The sequence below is a fragment of the Alternaria metachromatica genome (assembly GCF_023757995.1).
Source record: "Alternaria metachromatica strain BMP 0045 chromosome Unknown scaffold_3, whole genome shotgun sequence".
Taxonomy (NCBI): domain Eukaryota; kingdom Fungi; phylum Ascomycota; class Dothideomycetes; order Pleosporales; family Pleosporaceae; genus Alternaria; species Alternaria metachromatica.
The window spans coordinates 1,452,517-1,470,560 of NW_026055494.1; the positions used below are offsets into that span (position 1 = coordinate 1,452,517).

The following is an 18,044-nucleotide window of genomic DNA, read 5'->3' on the forward strand; positions in this document are numbered from 1 at the left end:
ATAAACTTTCGAGAACATCTCATTCTTCTTTTTTTCGTTTGTCCTTCTACGTTGAATCGCGTTTCTAGCGATCGGGACTTGGTATTACTAGGGCGTTGTGCGCTGATACACCGAGAGTTGCAAAATGTACTCGCGTGCCATTTGGGTTTATGCGGGTTGTTTCTTATAAGCGGGGGTCGTTCTGGTTGCATTCTCCAGGATATCCCTGGACTTCTTCATGTGCGGATAGGGATGATTCGAGACGTACTGCTGGTCGGTGAAAGGATAGGGTTAGGCGAAAGACTTTAGTACCGCTAGAAGGCCTGCAAGTTTGCGAATGGAACTTTCAACACCTATCACTACGCTTATTGTCCCTTTGTCGCTGACTAGAGCCTATGAGTTTTGGGCTCCTGCTGAACGCTGTGCGTCCCGAAACCCACATTCCTGGAATGGGGCCGAGAGGATCGACCGGTGAACCGGCAGAATGCATCGCATCGGCGCTGTTTCGTATGTATACAGGGTTGCGAACGCTTTCGGTATGTATTCTGGTACTGCGAAAAGCTGTCTAGAAAGAATGAGCATTCGGTTGAGTGTGTTCTGGCACAGACTTCTCGCGCGTACTCTTCGTAGGCAGGCATGGCACACGGTCGCAGCTACCGTTTGGAGAAGCGTGGTGGCTATGGCGCGAACCACCTGGCCACCCCCGCTCGGGAGCGGAAGCAGGAAGGCGCACCATCATCTCACTGCCGTCCACCCAGCAGACTTCAGCCAAAGTGACCGAGCTCCAGTCTCTCGTCTCCGAGACCTACAGCGCACACTACCTAGGTACATGCTGAATTCGTTCCCTGCAAAGAAGGCCGGCTCTCAAGCAACTTTCGGGGTGTGGCCCTCACCATTCAGCCCCCACCTCTTGGCGAGCAGCAGGTCTCAAGCCTCACCCGTCACGATAGGCCCTCATACTGGCAGCAGAGCGCATCTGTCAAATTAAGAGCCGGACTAGTCAGAGATGTGGCTGCAAAGAAGCCACCAGCCAAGCCTTTCCTGCTTTACGATACAGTATGCCACTCGCTTCCAGGCTAGACGGCATCACACAGCCCGCCTGGCCTGAAGCCATCGCTACTCATCATTGGAGCGGCCGCGCTAGATAGCACAATGAGCGCTGCACCTCGGTCAAGCAATACTGTCGCCTACGCCTGGCTCAGCAAAGGCTTAGCCTAATGTAAAAAGCGGTCGCAGGCTACCCAGTCAGACTCGAGCGAGGCGGAGTACCGATGGGAAGGAACCCTCTTCAGCCTTCTGAGGGACTTCCCCTTCTCACTTTACAATCAATCTATTCTATTCCAGCTTGGCTATCCAATCTTCCCCTTCGGCCTCCATCGCATCATCTTACGCGACGATTCTACGTGTAGCTCTGCTCCCTCTCGTACTGATTGAGCATGTGTTAGAAAGGCTCATCACCGCGCGCAGTTGGCGATTATCGCAGGCCTAGTCAGCCCTAAACTCGAGGATCAGTCGAGACTTTCGGTTTTCAGCCTGCTCAGGCTCAATCATCCTCGATCCAACGAGAACCAGCACCAGAAACCAGTGGAAGGCTTCGCACTGATGGTCTCAAAACGATCTGGGAGCGCTATCTAGCCAGCCAGCAAAGTAAAACGGCTGCATTCGAGGGACAATAACTCGTTATCGAGAATGTCCGGTCTTGAAGTAGGTCTACTCTTTTATGCCCCCAATATTCTTCTGCAGGTGTGCGCACGCGACCTCGGCCAAAAATACAAGTCTCCTCTTCTGACTTTTGCTTACAATTACTCAGATCGTCGCAGCAGTGTCTGCTGTTGTTTCCGCGTTCCACGGTGGATCAGAGCTCCTCAAGCTTGTCAAGCAGAAACGCCGCGCCCGTAAAGCCCGCGATCAAGGTCAGCAAGAATGGGAAGAGGAGCAGCTACAAGCTTCTCTTATCGCTGGGGAAAAACAGATCGATCAGAGATATAAGCAAGATCAGAGAGAGTTGGGTGACTATGTGCGCATTGGTGATGGTAAGTTCTACGAGACAGGTTCGTATAGTGGACTTGAGAATTAAGACATGCGCACAGATACCGCACGGGAACGTCTCTACCATATAGGCTTCATGCTGCAGGCCGAAATAATCAACAGCTTACGGCAAGCCGCTACGAAGTGAGTGTCCGGATGTTTGGCATATCGGGATAGAGCTAACGTTGAGCCTCCAGCGAAGTTTGCGTGCTTAATCTGCATGTCCTCCACGAAGCCTCCATTACGAACCGAAACGAGACTCTGACGACATTGGACGAGCTGAAACAAAGAATTTACATAGCAAAGCCGATGGTGCGACCGTTGAGGGCGGTCGGTGAGAACTACAAGGACATATCAAGTGACTCGAGGCATGGCCAGATACGTTCACTGTCAGATAGCTATCCGACCGCAAGCTTTCAATCGCAGAACGATTTCGGTTATACTGGACACAGTCTGCCCGACTATTGCCGGCCCAAAGACACGCTGAGAGCATCTCGACCGGCCTATACCCCTGCTCAAGCTGCGGAGCCTGTCATTCTAGCTCTGGACAGACTTCGCCCTGAAGACCGCGCATCGATTATGAATGATATCCAGCACATGATTAGCTCTTATCAAGGCCTTAACGTCGAAAACGAGTCAAGACTAGGGAAACCCCACAGGCATAGTGGTGCCCATCCCACCCGCCGAGATACGCTGACCACGCTCAATGACCGAGACGCATATACTGAATCAATGCAAGAGCTGGATAGAAGCCTGAATGAGCGTTCCCATGATTCACCATTGGCTTCCGGTCAAGTGAATATCGTCAGGCCGACAAAGGAGCAGCATGTCTACAATCAACCGCATCCCGCAAGTAGTTCATTTCACCAGACAGGAACGCATACACTACATCCTCGATGGTCGGATACCTCTAGCTCTACGCAGTCTAAGACAGCTTCTCTTGGCCGCAAAAGCTCCAACTCATCGCAAGGTGAACATGCCCGACCTCCAGTAGCACCATATGATCAAGACGATGAGATTCGTAGTGCTCCACCATACAGCTCTCCCTATATGGTCCCAGAAGACAGATATACACCTTCTCCCATTGCACCGCTGGCACCTTTACGCCCTCAGCCTCATGCGCCGCCCATCAATACACCCAAGAACGACGCAAATGCACCTACGCACATGCCTTGGCCTGGATCACAACAGCAACGAGATCCTTCCCCTTCACTTTCCCAAACACCATCCGTACCGTATACGCAGCCACAGCAATATCCTGCACCAGCTGAAGGACACCTTGCCAGCCTTAGACAGTTAGTGCATCCTCAGCATTATATTGCACCTGCAACAGAACGCGGCATACCCGGCCAACGTAGCAACGGCAACTCCCAAGCGGGTTTGTATAGTTCTCCAACAGCAGCCGCTACTTCTTTGATGCCAGTTTCTCCAGCTACAAGTCGACCTCGACATGCTAGTTTTACGCCATCTGTCGCCTCAACCGACAGCAGCAGCTCTATTCCGATCGGCATCCTTCCAGGCCACCGTATGCGCAACAACATCAGATCCGATACTATTCAAAGCGGACCAGCAGGTGGTGAAAGAATGATGAACGGCCGCCCTAACAAGGACAACGATTACTGGGGATTTTGCAAGGGTGCCTGGGCTGTTAGAGAAGACCTTAAGAAGGGTATCACAGTCCGCACTCAGCCCTGCGGCTACTACAACACAAAGCAGATTTGGGGGTGTAAGCATTGTACCTTCACGGGCGACGTCTTCACGAAGCCGCACCCCACGAAAAAGAACAAGACTGTCGAGATAGTGGACCCGCGTGTCAAGACTTCCACGTCCGGGATACGGTATCGGTAAGCGTGTCCTTGTTCAAACAGCATGTGAGAAATATGCTGACTTCGTCTCCCACTCTTCAGGTGGATATTTCTCGCTAAGTCACACGTGAAGAAGAAGGCAGCAGAGCCTAGCTCAAACGATGACAACTTCGGCTGCCTGCTTTGCTCAGGGCAGGACAAAGTCACGGGCGTTTACGGTGGTGTGGAAACACTTATGAACCATATCGCTCTCACGCATGTGGCGGACATGAGCGAGCAGGCACAAAAGAAAGCCAATTGTATTCTGGGTAGAGTAGCGGGCTATGACGAAGACTTTGACATTAACATACCAATTTTCAAAGAGGCGGAGCTTGCTGGCTAAGTAGATACACCGGAGCTTCGAGTTTGCGCAGGGGAGAACGGCGTTACGGATTTGTATTCGAGGATACCCTTGCTTTTCGTGTGCTATGTTGTAACATACAGACCTTTACGGTGATCTATACCGATCTATCATACAAGCAAAGTACTCCGAATCTCTTGATTGTGCAATTTTGACAGAACAGCTTTCTTCGCACAGTCTAAAGCATGTGTTTATATCTAGCTTTCTCATATCAAATACATGAGGAAGCGCACGATCAGTTCGATCAATCTTACAGACTAACAGCATCATTTGCTTATTTCTCTGACTTCGACGGCTCCGACAGCGACGTGCCTGGCCGCCAGTTCTTGTACCGTTCGGCTTCATCCGCAATGGTATGTGGGACGTGTTGCTGCAGCGCCTGCTCAAAATGTCGCATGTACACTCTCGGCTCGCTATTGGGATCCATTGTGTAATCCGTGATCGCCAACTCGATAGCAACAGCGCACAATCCACTGATGTCTGCTCCACTGCTCCCGTCTGTCTTCTTGGCAACAACATCGAGATCGACGTCCTCTGCGAGCGGTCGCTTCCGCGTATGGATTTGGAGAATCTGCTTCCGCGCTTCTTCAGTTGGGAGGCCGATGTGGATGTGTGCGTCGAAACGCCCGGTACGGATGAGCGCCGAGTCGAGAATGTCAGGCCGATTGGTCGCGCCGATGATGAACACATCCTTGAGTGCTTCAATACCATCCATCTCGTTCAGCAGCGTTGTAACGACATTGAGACCGCTATCCTGTGTCTTTTCGCGCGACTTGCCGATGGAGTCGATTTCGTCGAAGAAGATGATGCACGGCTTTGCTGCGCGTGCTCTACGGAACACATCCCGGATAGCTCGCTCGGACTCGCCCACATACATCTTGATGAGTTCAGAGCCTTTGACTGCGAGGAAGTTTTGTTTACTCTCCGTTGCAACGGCTTGTGCGATCAGGGTCTTTGCGCAACCGGGGGGGCCATAGAGTAGAACGCCTTTTCGGGATTGAGGGCCACCGAATTTGATGTCGAGGTCGGGATACTGGAGATGCGATTAGCTTTGAGCCTGGTTGCAGAAGTAGATGAACGCCTAAGGGTGCATCGTACACGGCCGTGGGAGATATAGGGATGACATAGGAATATAGCTTACCTTAAATGGGCGAATAGTAATGGCTTCAAGTACAGCGCGAACGTGATCCAGACCAGCGATATCTGTCCATCGAACCTTGGGCACTTCTAGAATGCTATCTTTGAGGACCGTCGGTTGTACTTCTCCGAATACGGCATCGAAATCTTCCTGACAAACATAGTCTGTTTGCTCAAGCTTCTCGCCAAAGGTGGTCTTTTCTTCCTCGCTTATCGTCTCATCCATCTGTTGTTCGCGTCGGTCTCGGGCGAGAAGACACAGATCGTGGATGTCGCGTCCGACGAAACCGTGTGTGCGCTCTGCCAGCGATGGGAAGTCAAGGTCTCCAAGTTTGCTCGTAGTGCCCAAAATTTGTCGGAGAATATCTTCCCGCTGAGTGGTGTTGGGTGGAAAGAGCTCTAGCTTCGTTTTGAAAGCTGACGGTGATCGAAGTCTGGTATCAACATCGTATATGCTACGCGCTGCTGCTGCGACGACCACTTGGCTACCGCCCAGCTTGGCCAACTCTTCCCGCAACCTGTTTACAAGTGTCTCGGCTTTTTCGAGAAACCTGTCGAGATTATCCATTATGATCAAGCTCGGTTGGTTGTCACGAGCGTCCTCAAAAGCATCGGATATTGCTTTGGCTTGTCCTTTTGGATGCGTGTCTGGATCTACTCGGTAAACTTCTTGCCATGGGCATTCCGCTAGCCGTTCTAGTAGAAGACTTTTGCCTGTACCCTCGGGACCGTGTAGTAAGAAAGAAGTAGGTCCACAAAGGCGTACGTCGCGTTGATGAGGTAGAGTGTTTGTGAGGTAAGAGAGGCGTCTGTTCATCGTAGTGATGTGAGCAGAAAGTCCACCGATGCCATCACCCCTTACCTGGAGAATCTGCTTAGAAGCTCTCGGGGTCTGCTGAGTAGGGATATCGCCCGTGGTAGTGACTTCAGTAGTAAGTTCGTCGAAGTATGTCGCGTACTTCTCAGTTGGCAGCGGATCAATGTTCTGCACGGTGACACGCAACTTCTGGCTCTTCTGCTTGAAGCCTTTTTGTTGAACTGGAAAGCTGCATCCCGGAAGAATAACGTCAGAGTCCACTGCTACATAGCTGTCAGAAACAGTAGCCAAGTATGATCGTTGACCTACCTAAAGTGTGTCGTAGCCAATACAAAAGTTGCTCATTCGAGCTGAACTTGGCAGCTTGATTTGGTGCATCTGCGAGACTGATCTCTATGGATTTGAGAGGCTTCCAGGAGTCTACCTTCTCGATGAAGACGGGATCGTTAAGCGAGAGGTCGTATTGCTCTCGCAGAAGATCAGACACCTTGGCGATTGGCTTGTTGCCAGGATTTGTCTGCGAGGCTAGCCAGGCCACTCCATAGCCTTTGAAACCGGCAGCAGTACTCAGCCGTACACAATCGCCATTAACAAGCCCCAACGTTTTCAGCTCTTTCTGTGATAGATGAATACGGAAGGCGCCGCCCTCGAGTGCGTTACTGGGAATGCTCGGAGGATTGCGCTCCAGAGGGCGCAGAGTGTAAGATGTTGCCGGGCTCATATTGTCACCGCGCACTGCAGCAAATGTCAAGACGGGTGGTGAAAATCTCGGAAGTGCTTTGGGTGCGCCGTTGGTGTGACTCACGTCACGTGTGTACTGAAGGCTTCAACTTTGGAAGTCTCTAATTAGCATGCGAATTCATCTCCACCTGTACCTAGGTCCCATTGCCTCTTAGCGCAGCATTGTCAGGGCCCTCCAATGCAGCCCGATGTGGTGAAGGATGCTGGGTGACTAAGCGACCGGGGAGCTAGGCCGGATGGGTGTGCTAGCGCGGGCCCATTCCGAAGCTTTTCTGAGTATCGCGCTCGAGAGAGGGTAGCTTGCCATGTTACGAAGCCGTGCAATTTATGCCACCGCCGCGCCTTCCTCGACATCTTCGGCCATGTCATCCTTCGGGGACCGCGTACCAGATTCGCTGCGCCCACAGGACGACGCCCGCACCGTCCTCGACCGTCGGCGATGAATCCCCGCAAACCACCACTGCCGACAGCCACACAACAGAGAAGGAAAGCTGGTTGAACGGGGGTTTGATCAGACTTGTACCCTGGACCCGGACTACACCGTCTACCAAATCGCAACCGCCATCGCCGCCGCAATCGCAATCGCAATCGCAAGCCCAGAACCGTCCTACGTCCGAATTGAATGAAGAGGGGAAGGGCATATCCGAAGCACAGACATATGACACTGGTACTGTGGTGATCAGGAAGACCACTGAATCGCTGGCGCAGCGCCAGCGAAGGGTATTGCATTCACATTCGGGAACACGCCCACAGGACAAGCACACAGGGAAGGCGGACAGTCCAAATCAAGATTTTGAGTCCGCGAGGAAGGCCGAACATACTGTGGAGAGACGCTTGGGCCAGCCAGCTGTTGTAAGGAAGGTTCTGGCCTTACCTGTGTCTCCCGAAACAAGAGAACGTGGACGGAAACACCAAGACCCTATACGCAAAGATCAGAGTAGGCAGAATCCGACCACAAGTAACGAGAAGGAGGTCGCTACAACTCTTCGAGATGACGATACTACAGTCATACGTCAGCAGCTCCAGGGCCTGTTCGAGCAAGTCAAAGCCCTCCAGGCCGCATTAGAAACAAAGATTGCGCTGGGACAGCTGCCGTCTTCGTCCCCCAGGGAACAGGACATACCGATTGCGGCACCTGTTATACCCCGGAACGATGCATATTCTTCCACCCCGATACAGTCGTTACTAGGACATGCTTCAATGAGCGGCGATCCGGGTTCTTTCCGTCATTCTGATACTTCCTATCCGAAGACCCTGTCTCGCACACTTGAGTATAGCCAGAAAGCCCTCCGTAAGTCGGTCTACACATTAGGCAGTGTGGCTACAGAGCTAGAAACAGCACGCTCTCTAGCAGTGGCCCCAGTTACCCGACATGCTCGTGACTGCATACGTGTATTGGATGAAGACGCAGCAATCGAGGGTGACTTTGAGCTCAAGCAGGCTCTAAGAGCGTCATACAGGAACTGGGAATTGCTCCACGCGGAACAAAAACACTCTGCTCGCGTGAATGGGCGACCGGATCTACTCTTGAAGCTACACGTCAGCGACATAAGAGCAACGTCATCCAAGATTGGCAGTAGTGTGAAAGAGCTGAAAAAAGACCTTGCTCGTATTTCACCAACCACGCCAAGAGCGCCGAAACCAGTGCTCCCGTCGGTGGAAGAGTATCGCCGGCAAGCCCGCGAACATGCCGAAAACGTGAAGAAATTCCCAAGAGGCTCTGAGCTAAAAAGCTCAGAGAAGAAGATTGACAGCGAGAGGTTGACGCGAAGGATTCATACACAGTCACGCCTAATGAAGTCGTCAGACGGCTTGAGCGCCACTACTGAAGACGGTGACGGAAAGAGTACAACGACCGAGCAATCTATGAGGACATCGCCGCTTTTGCAGCAGAAGCCAGAGGTTAGCCCATCCACTACTGCCAATCTATCACCAAAACCAACACGGGGTACCGCCGAAATGAGTGAGCAATCGCTTCTTGAAGAACTCTTCCCGGAGGCAAGCACTACTCTGCAACCTCGTCAGCCCGAGCAAAGCGATAGGTATCCCAAGCTCAACCTCCCGGACTCAACGCCTATCGTTCGTCGGGAAGTTTACGACCCTACTCCGTCACTCAAAGAGCAAGTGGTCAATTCGTTGCGCAAGCAGGGGGAACAAATTACCGTTCTTCAACTCACGAACTGTAGCACTGAGCTGACTGAAGCCGACTTCCGTCGCATCATACCAAAGAGCAAGCACATTGAGGGTTGGCATCGAGATGGCGATCTTTATAAGATTGTGCCTGGTCGTGACCCGCTGAGTCTAGAGCGACTGCCCTTCTATTACTTACTTTTCAAGAACGCAGAGGCAGCCCTCGCGTATCAGAAGAATGCTTCGAGATTGCACAAGCTGAGCGCTCTCCACCAGCCCGCGAGTATCTTTTCCGCTATTCCACCCCCTAGAGGGTTCCTCGAAGAGGGTGAAGATATCACAGCTGCCATCTCATCCTACAATCTTCTACCCGCACATCACCCCATGAGTCTCAATGTTCTCATGCAGCCCTATAACCCCGTACTGCGTACGTTGGTGGAGAGAGGCGGCTACCAACCCATCGCGCCCTCAGTCGACGAGAAGGGAAACCCCGTATGGAGGGTGCTCATGCATATCGAAGGCTACGAGCCTAGCACGTCGGACCTTTTCAAAATCTTCTCTCGCGATGCCTACAAGCATGGCATGACTCTTCCCCTGCGCAACGAGTCGCAGACATCAATTCACCGTCTTCGCGACGTGATTAATCTGAAGACGTCGTCCAAGGCCGTCTCGTCGAATCGGCCCCGCGCATACGGCACCTTTGATCAGCCAGCGAGTCCGGAGTTGGAGACGACGTACGATGACCCGGCGATTCAGAGCATGCTATCTGGTGCAAACGAAGACAGCCCCAGCCAAACGAATCAGCTAGTCATGAACCGCGTATACAATCGATGGGTGCTGGATTTTGAAGACGAAGACACCGCTCGCAGATGGAGTGTGAGGTGGCATCGCAGAGTACTGCCTGAATTGAGCCATACCAGGGGCGCGTGGAAAGACAGCGAGGAGGCGAGGATTTGCAATACTGAACTTTTGTGGTGATGCATTAGATGTATGATAGTCTGTATATATAATGATGAGTTTGCCTAAAGATACAATCTAACTGTCTGCTACGTTGTGGTGTGAAACACCGGGTATCATAATGCCGTATCTCGTGCGCTCGTTCCTCATGTCAAGCCTATGAAAGTGCTACGAGCTCATGCCGGCGGCAGTGAGGAAGGCCGGACTCCAGTATTCGTTCTCCCCGGCTTGTGTGTCGACCCAGACCAGACTGTCTGCCATGAGGTCCTCAACCACAGCATGGGCTCGAGGCCTCTCCCAGTTGAGATTCAGCTGCAACATGGATACTGTGACGTAGCCAAGAACCTGTATGGCTTCGAGTACCGTGCTCTGGTCGGTATTCAACTCCTTGGGTACGCTTCTTATCAAGCTTCTGTGCCCAATCTTCATGATGGAGAAGCAGGATCCGAGCGGAGCGAGCGAGTCCACGGCGCGCTTGATGTCGTCATCGCTGACTTCCATGCTCCCGCCTATGCGCTGGGATTTGGAGATGCGGGCTTTGAGATCCGAGACGCTGATGAGCCCGCCGTTCTCTGATCTTGTGGCCCGGCACTCTTCCACGATCAAGACGCCCAGGTTGAAGTAGAAGTCATTCACACTCCCGCCCAGCAGTTGTGCCCAAATGCTCTCCCCGCCAGCGCCACTTGGCTTGCCATCTTTATTGTCCCGGTGGTACGAGGAAGCGAGGAAGTCGATGTTCAGCGCCGAGCACATGCGCGCGAACTCGGCGCGGAAAGCAGGGTTGGCGCGAATATCCTTGGAGTGGGTGACGGCGAAGTTGTGGAGGAGCGACTGGAAGACGGACAGCTGGGTCGAGAGGGAGTCGGCATTGCGGGTTCGCAGCGTGGCGCCGTGCGACGTGTAGTGGTGGTTCTGCAGGCCGCGCGACGAGAGCGACGAGAGGCCGGGGGTGCGGCGGCGGTCCATGGCGGCGGTTGTGCGCGTGCGTCTTCAGTGCGTCGTCTGTTGGATGGCTCGGACGGATGCTTCTGCAGGTAACATGAAGAGCGTGGGCTTATGTCACCTGCAACTGCTCCCTTGCGTGCGCGCTGGTCTCGGGGCGTGGGTGAGGGTTTCACTGCTGGCAGTGGGTCGGGCCGGGCGGGGTAGGGCGATGAGATATCGTCGAGGTTGCACGTCGCCCAGGCAGATCGCGTCTAGACAACAGGATGGCTGCCACAACGGCTTCTTGTCAAGGGACACCCATCAATCAGCTGGTTCCCTCGAGCACAAGTGGAGAGTCGGGATGAGATCGCCATCCCGAGCCGAGCCTCGTACTAACTCAATGACGTATGGCGTGTGTTTCGGGGAGATATCGGTCACTCTTTACCGGTACATGGCATCAGATGTCGACAAGCTCCCCCGATAGCTACTCATGCGGCGAAACAATCTTAAGCGCTGGGGGCGACGCGTCCGTTCGACCTCTGTCCCTTCCTGACCACTTTCAGCGTCTACGTACTTCCCTTGGTCGCGTTCATTGCCTGGACCCTGCATCAGAGCTAGGCTGCCGCGCTCACGTGTTTTAATATTTTCGCGTCTTGCCCTTCCTGGAATTAATGATACCCCATTTCTCACCCGCTCGAGTAGAGCTTTGCGAACAACCTATTCTCAAAATTCTCCGACATTCCTGGTTCGAGGAAATCTTCCGCCCTAGGATGGACCCGTCAATAATCAACAACTGCGTACTGCTGCTGAATCTGCCCCCCAAGGCACTTGCCGGCATCGACCTCCTGTCCTTCACTTCATCACCACGTTTTCGAGGAGTCAAAAACATTCCACCAGGCCTGCATTTCGTCTTCACTGCAAGCGACAGCACTTTGTCTGTGAGGCACGGCGCCTGGTTCTACGTCACCCCTGGCGTAGGCTCGCCGCAAGTCTTCGTTAAGAAATGGGACGAGAGCACCGAAGACCTCGTAGCCGAAACCTCGCAGACCGAAGTTCTGAGACACAAGGCGAACCTGGGAAGCATATGGAAAGATGGCCTGACACCTTACCGACAAAGCGTCCTGGAAGGGGACTCTGGTGCTGAAGAAGGCTGGTCTGAGGAATCTACCGACTGGAGCAAGCTTACATCGCAAGTCACACCCACTATGCTATCGAGGATATGTGGCCTGAATCCGGATCACTGGAACTTGACATCCGCATCATCCGCCCCACAAGACCTGGACGAAATACCCGGCCTAGAGAACAGCAACAGCATGCTGCATCCGGAGAAGGAGCTACGGTTCTTGCCCATCGATCTGAAAAAGACCTGGAGAGAAGGCGCGACCGGGAGGGAACGCACGGAAGCCGCGCAAGACCGATCCTGGTTTCTGGGAGATCTCATCGACAACCACTGCCAGGCGAGTGATCTACGTGGACGAGAGGACGAAATCTTGGGCGAGCTGCAGTTTACTTTCCTTATGGTCTTGACCCTCAACAACAACTCCTGTCTCGAACAGTGGAAGCGGCTCCTGCGCCTTTTACTCACATGTCGGCAAGCCGTCAAACAGCGATCGCGCCTGTTCCTCGATTTCTTGCGATGCCTGCGGATCCAGCTTGGCCATTGCGCTAATATAGAAGGCGACTTGTTCGACATGAATGATGTTGGCGGAGGCTTCTTGAAACCGCTCTTCGGCCAATTCCGCAAAGCTCTCGACGACTTCGACGGAAAGTGGAAAGCTGACTTGGTAGATGAGCTAGAGGATCTGCAAGAATATATGCAGAAAGAGTTCGGATGGGAACCAGAGGGCTCTTATCTAAAGCGCGGTATGCTTGAGCTAGAGGACGGTGAACGAGTAGAGATGGAAGTCAATGGTGCAGACGCTGATGAGGAGCTTGGCGACTACGCGCCTACTGTCGTCGACCTGACCCCAGAACAGCAAAGACTGCTGAACCGGAGCGATGTCGGTCATGCAAAGCCAACGAACGGCGACGTTGATTCAGAGTCAGAAGACGACGTTGATCTAGACGATATGGATACGAGATACTGAAGCCATGAAAAGGCCGTGCATAACCGGTGAAATTGAATCAGTCTGCCCACACGCTCAGCTCACCGGTTCTGTCTCCGCACACCTGGTCTCGTTACGTCTTGGTTGGTCGAATCAACAAACCTTGCGGCGGCACAGCGGTGCAAAAATAGGCATCTGCAGGAACGGGCAGCCCCTAGTCGCTAGTAGATATCCTGTAACCACGTGCTGATCGCGGTTATCTGCACAGCCTTACACCTAATGTCAAATGCCATCATACTTGTGCGCAATGTCTACTTCGAGATCTAATGTGATGTAGCCAAGACGACGTGGCAACAAAGCATGCCGATGTCCGTTGTGGTGCGGCGTGTCAGCCAGGCGTTCAACGCAAGGCTTTGCATAATATGAGAATAGTATAGATTTTGGCCCCCAAGTTCAGGACTGCGTCAAACCGCTTCGGGAAATTACAGCCTTGGCTCGCTATTCCCTGGCACGCTACTTGCACCCTTCATCGCCAACGCCCTTCGCCCCATCACCAATGCGGGCAGCTGAGGCTGAAGCGCCTCCAAGTCTTGCATACAGTCATGCTACGTGTACGAGATTCGGACCGCTCATTGGCCTCGTCAAGCAGCTAAGAGCCTTACGCGGGGTGAACGGCGAGTGATCATCACGCGAAATGAAGGCTGTGCTTGCGATACCCGGTTTGAGCCCCCTTGGCCGTGGACCCAAGCGATGATGGAACGCCTAAAGGCTTCGATAAAAGCCACGTCCAATCTCACATGTTGTGGTAAACGCCGCTGCATAACACCCAACTCTTTTGCTGCATTCACACCACCGAAACACGAAACAGTATTCCACCGGCTTCAACGATATAAACCTTCACAATGGAGAAGCAAAACGGTTAGTAATTACCCTCCGACTGTTGTGTATGAGTTTTACGCGATTCAATGCGACTTAAGAACTACGCCGTCATGAAGCGCATAGTCCTTTGGATGACTACGCCGCCTAGCCTTCAATTTCCCTATCTCAAATACCATGACTATGTTGCTAACAGTCTTAAAGTGCCCATGCAGCAATACCCTCAATCGCCAGACGCGACCGGTCAACCACCCATCTACCACCAAGATCCCAACGCACAATACCAGCAGCAACCAGCCATGTACACACAACAGCCTCAAGATCACCCTACTGGCTCGCCAGCGCCTCAGCATCCGCAAGGCGCATACGTGCAACCTGACCACGCTGGCGCCCAGCCTGGCATGCCTCCTCAACAACAAAGCGGAGCCGTCTACCAGAACGCCACACCAATCGCGAACTTGAACCGTGGACCTGCACCTACAGATTGCCCTGCATGCGGACAGCGTGCCATGACCAACGTCGCTTTCGAGACGGGAAACTCGACGCACGCCTGGGCTCTCGGTCTTTGCTGCCTTTGCTGCTTGGGATGCATTCCTTATGTGATGAACTCACTCAAGGACGTCCAGCACAAGTGCGGTCGCTGTGGCGTGCTTCTTGCGACTTGGCACCGTAGCGGAAGCACCGAGGTTCACATCCACTCTTAGATCATGTTGTAATTGTGCTAGGGAGTTGGATGCACATAGAGAGGGGAAGGAGGTGCGCGATGGTTTGAGGCGGATGATACCCAGGAGGAGAACAGGGCGTTGAAGCAATCGGGTGCAGGGTGGGTCAACCAGCCCTCATTTTGTCTGTTATTATAAGGAGTTTTGCGCAACAGGTTTCTTTATAGTACCCGCTTTGACCGAATCCAAAGAGAACATGCAGTCTCTGCCTGATTTCTTGTTGACCGTGACGACGCGTGTTTGAGTGAAGCCAACGATCCGACGCGCTAAACCGAGAGATACTCGTTCAAGAACAATACACAGGTAGTTTTTGGAAGTTGCACCCGGCAAAAGTAACTTTGCCGTATGGTGCATGATTCAACTGATGTGCTGATGAGATGCGATGTGTCGTGAGCAGGATGCTCACCCCATCCAAATGTGCGTATCGCTCCAAAATGCATACATCTGACGTCACCAACGGTCATCGCGCATCGACGCACATGGGAAACCAGAACATGCAGGCTGCGCAACACCATCGGCCCAGCGCCACACATCGTGAAGAATCGAAAGCAGATCCGGCACCAAAATGCCGCGAAAGCCACTTTCCTGACATCACCGCCACCAAATCAGCCACACAAAGCCACCGCTAGCGAAACCAAGCTTTGGCTACATGCACCAAGCTTTTGGCAGGTTCCAAGATTCCTTGTGTCAGACCGCTTAATCGCGTTAAGATCGCCATGCCCTCCACATCACCATGCCGCCAGCCGTCCAGATCGAGAGTAACAGCAGGGTTAGCAACCGGTTTGTGGCTGGTAATTTACCAACGCAGTGGCAGAGATGCGAAAATGATGTCGTTTGACAGAGTGCGTGGCCGTGTGACACTTTGTAGTGTGGAAATTGGCTTTGGGATATAAGACTCGCATTACAAGTCTTTCTGTCGAGTTCCCACAATGCCAATCCATCTTCTTCTCTCCCCTTGACTGTTCAGTCGGTCCGCTAAGTGCAAGTGCTGTTGGCTTTGCTGGCACGCTACGTCGTTTGTTGCGTGACCCCTTCCGGAACAAACAATCACAACAAAGACAACAATACGTCATCAGCACGCGGTATAGATACCTCGAATCCAGCACTTCAACGGATCAACAACGAACCCACTTCCAACAAAATGGGGTTCTTCAACAAGCGCAACACGACGCCCGTCGCCGCAGACACCACAACGGCAACCGGTGCTCACGAGAAGCGCGCCAGGCCTAGACGTGCTTCCAAGGGCGGCTCGTCCTCCTACAACAGCAGGCCTGGCTTCGGATCATGGATCAAGGCTACCTGGCTCGACATCCTTACCATGGCCCTCATGGGCGCTGTCGGTCTCGGTGTATACTTCGCTGATCCAGCCCCGAGCCGCAGCTTCCCCATCATCTTCCAAGATGGGGAGATTGTCTACCCGCAATTTGCTTACCCTATGCGCAACGAAATTGTTCCCATTTGGGCTGCCGCGCTCATGGCGTTCTTCATCCCCTTTGCCGTGTTCCTGATCGTGCAGATCCGCGCTCGCAGCTTCTGGGACCTGAACAATGCTACCATCGGACTTCTCTACGCTTTGATCACCGCAGCTGTTTTCCAGGTCTTCATCAAGTGGCTCATTGGAGGTCTTCGTCCTCACTTCCTCGCCGTCTGCAAGCCTGTCATCCCTGCCGACATTCTTAACACTGTCGGCGCCAACGACAACGGTGTCGAAGCCGGTAGCGCCTATGGCAACGTCGCGAATGGATACCGTCAAATCATGTTCGACCGCAGCATCTGCACAGGTGACAGGAAGGAGATCAACGACAGCCTTGAATCCATGCCTTCCGGTCACACCACGGCTGCGTTCGCCGGTTTCGTCTACCTGTACCTATACCTCAACGCCAAGTTGAAGGTCTTTTCCAACCACCACCCGGCTATGTGGAAGCTCGTCGCTCTCTACGCACCTATTCTTGGAGCTTGCTTGATCGGAGGTGCTCTTACTATCGACGAGTACCACAACTGGGTAAGTCTTGAAGATTTTCACTTTGTATCAGAACAATTACTAACAAATTTTTAGTATGATATCCTCGCCGGAGCGGTCATCGGCACTCTGATGGCTTTCAGCGCCTACCGCATGACCTATGCTTCCGTCTGGGACTTCCGTTTCAACCACATTCCTCTCATGCGCCACGCTCCTTTCGTCTACGGCGCCGGTCCCAGCTCTTTCGATGGCTTCCACGACACTGTCTTCACCCGTAAGGCTGGATGGGGTACAATTGAGGGAACTAGCTGGGGCGGTGCACCGTTCGATGCCGCAGATGGTCCTAGGGGTACCATGATGCCGCATCCTGACGGGCTTGCTCACGGTCACCACGGTAGCGCCTCGAGCCGCGTACAGAGGAAGCCTGTCGGTGCTGACAGGCACGGTGAGCAGATGGTCTAAGCAGTTTAGACTAATGACCTTCTGGGCTATATCAGCTTGTGAGGATGAGGCTGCACACCTGCCTCGTGGTGTGAATGAGATGAAATTGAGGAGGAAGGATGGGTTGTGCATTTACTGGGTCGCCTTCGTCGGCGACATTTGATGATCATGATAGCGAGGCGTTATTGAGCACAGGAGATACCATGACATTCAACCTAGGAATATAGTCTAATAACATTCTGCATGACATGAGTTGTTGGCCGGTTGCTGTGCTGTGAAGCTTTGGCCCTATCGGAATCTCTCGGAATTACCCTCATTCCGAGCCTCTGCGCGCACGCGTCCATCACACGAAGATTGCGCGACGGCCGTCCGGCAAGCGACGCTGATCCATGTACCTTTTTCCAAGACATCTACTGCAAAAGGGTTCTTGGAGTACCTGAGCGGCCCCGTCATGGTGTCAGAGATGAGTATGCTATACGTACCAGCCCTGGTGCTTACTGACATATAACCCTGTGAGCGTCCTTGCTTTACTCCCAGACACCATGCGACATCACCCACAGACGTCCCATAGCCGCATGAAGGTCGCGTCGAAAAGCTCGAAATCGCTCCAACTAACACGCGACTCCAGACCTAATCCTCAAAACCGCACGCTCCCATCTCAACACCCCCCTCCCTGGCAGCGCCAACTACCCGCTTCCTCCTCCGCCTCGTCTCCTCCAGTTCCCGCGTCACCAACCGCTAGACCTCTGACTTATAGCTTCCGCAGCTTCCTCCTCCTTCTCGCCGCTTCGAAAACAGATCTGCGCAGCCGTCACACGCGAAGTGGCTACCACATGATACTACCAGATAAAGCTGGCTTACACAAACATGGATCACATGCATACGAAGTACATGGGCTTGATGTGAACAGGGGGACAAGTAGGTTGGCTGAATCAAATTAATTGCGAAAGGTCTATATACACCGGGACAAAGAATCGAAGTCCAAAACCATACTGGGAACAAACCGAACGCCGTCGAAGATGGAGAAAGAGACCGACCAGACGCCTAGTGCTGTTGAGCACCTGATTCAATTAAAAAGAAAA

At 53.1% G+C, this 18,044-nt stretch overlaps 7 protein-coding genes across 7 annotated transcripts; 5 read left to right on the plus strand and 2 right to left on the minus strand.

Moving 5' to 3' along the window:
• Positions 1-1,668: 1,668 nt before the first annotated feature.
• Positions 1,669-2,056, plus strand: J4E83_002140 (uncharacterized protein; the record flags this gene model as incomplete). The annotated part of the gene is made up of 2 exons (XM_049329090.1): positions 1,669-1,683; positions 1,790-2,056. 2 exons carry the CDS (start codon positions 1,669-1,671, stop codon positions 2,054-2,056), a joined length of 282 nt encoding a protein of 93 aa, XP_049192062.1.
• A 2,430-nt stretch (positions 2,057-4,486) lies between these two features.
• Positions 4,487-6,887, minus strand: J4E83_002141 (uncharacterized protein; the record flags this gene model as incomplete). The annotated part of the gene is made up of 3 exons (XM_049329091.1): positions 4,487-5,245; positions 5,354-6,426; positions 6,476-6,887. The coding sequence occupies 3 exons, from the start codon at positions 6,885-6,887 to the stop codon at positions 4,487-4,489; spliced, it is 2,244 nt and encodes a 747-aa protein (XP_049192063.1).
• Positions 6,888-7,565: 678 nt separating this feature from the next.
• On the plus strand, positions 7,566-10,015 carry J4E83_002142 (uncharacterized protein; the record flags this gene model as incomplete). Its single annotated transcript, XM_049329092.1, has 2 exons — positions 7,566-7,574; positions 7,661-10,015. 2 exons carry the CDS (start codon positions 7,566-7,568, stop codon positions 10,013-10,015), a joined length of 2,364 nt encoding a protein of 787 aa, XP_049192064.1.
• A 147-nt stretch (positions 10,016-10,162) lies between these two features.
• J4E83_002143 (uncharacterized protein) lies at positions 10,163-10,960 on the minus strand (the record flags this gene model as incomplete). Its single annotated transcript, XM_049329093.1, has 1 exon — positions 10,163-10,960. One exon carries the CDS (start codon positions 10,958-10,960, stop codon positions 10,163-10,165), a length of 798 nt encoding a protein of 265 aa, XP_049192065.1.
• A 728-nt stretch (positions 10,961-11,688) lies between these two features.
• J4E83_002144 (uncharacterized protein) lies at positions 11,689-13,005 on the plus strand (the record flags this gene model as incomplete). Its single annotated transcript, XM_049329094.1, has 1 exon — positions 11,689-13,005. The coding sequence occupies one exon, from the start codon at positions 11,689-11,691 to the stop codon at positions 13,003-13,005; it is 1,317 nt and encodes a 438-aa protein (XP_049192066.1).
• An 860-nt stretch (positions 13,006-13,865) lies between these two features.
• On the plus strand, positions 13,866-14,543 carry J4E83_002145 (uncharacterized protein; the record flags this gene model as incomplete). The annotated part of the gene is made up of 2 exons (XM_049329095.1): positions 13,866-13,881; positions 14,044-14,543. 2 exons carry the CDS (start codon positions 13,866-13,868, stop codon positions 14,541-14,543), a joined length of 516 nt encoding a protein of 171 aa, XP_049192067.1.
• Positions 14,544-15,702: 1,159 nt separating this feature from the next.
• On the plus strand, positions 15,703-16,983 carry J4E83_002146 (uncharacterized protein; the record flags this gene model as incomplete). Its single annotated transcript, XM_049329096.1, has 2 exons — positions 15,703-16,563; positions 16,618-16,983. The coding sequence occupies 2 exons, from the start codon at positions 15,703-15,705 to the stop codon at positions 16,981-16,983; spliced, it is 1,227 nt and encodes a 408-aa protein (XP_049192068.1).
• Positions 16,984-18,044: the final 1,061 nt, after the last annotated feature.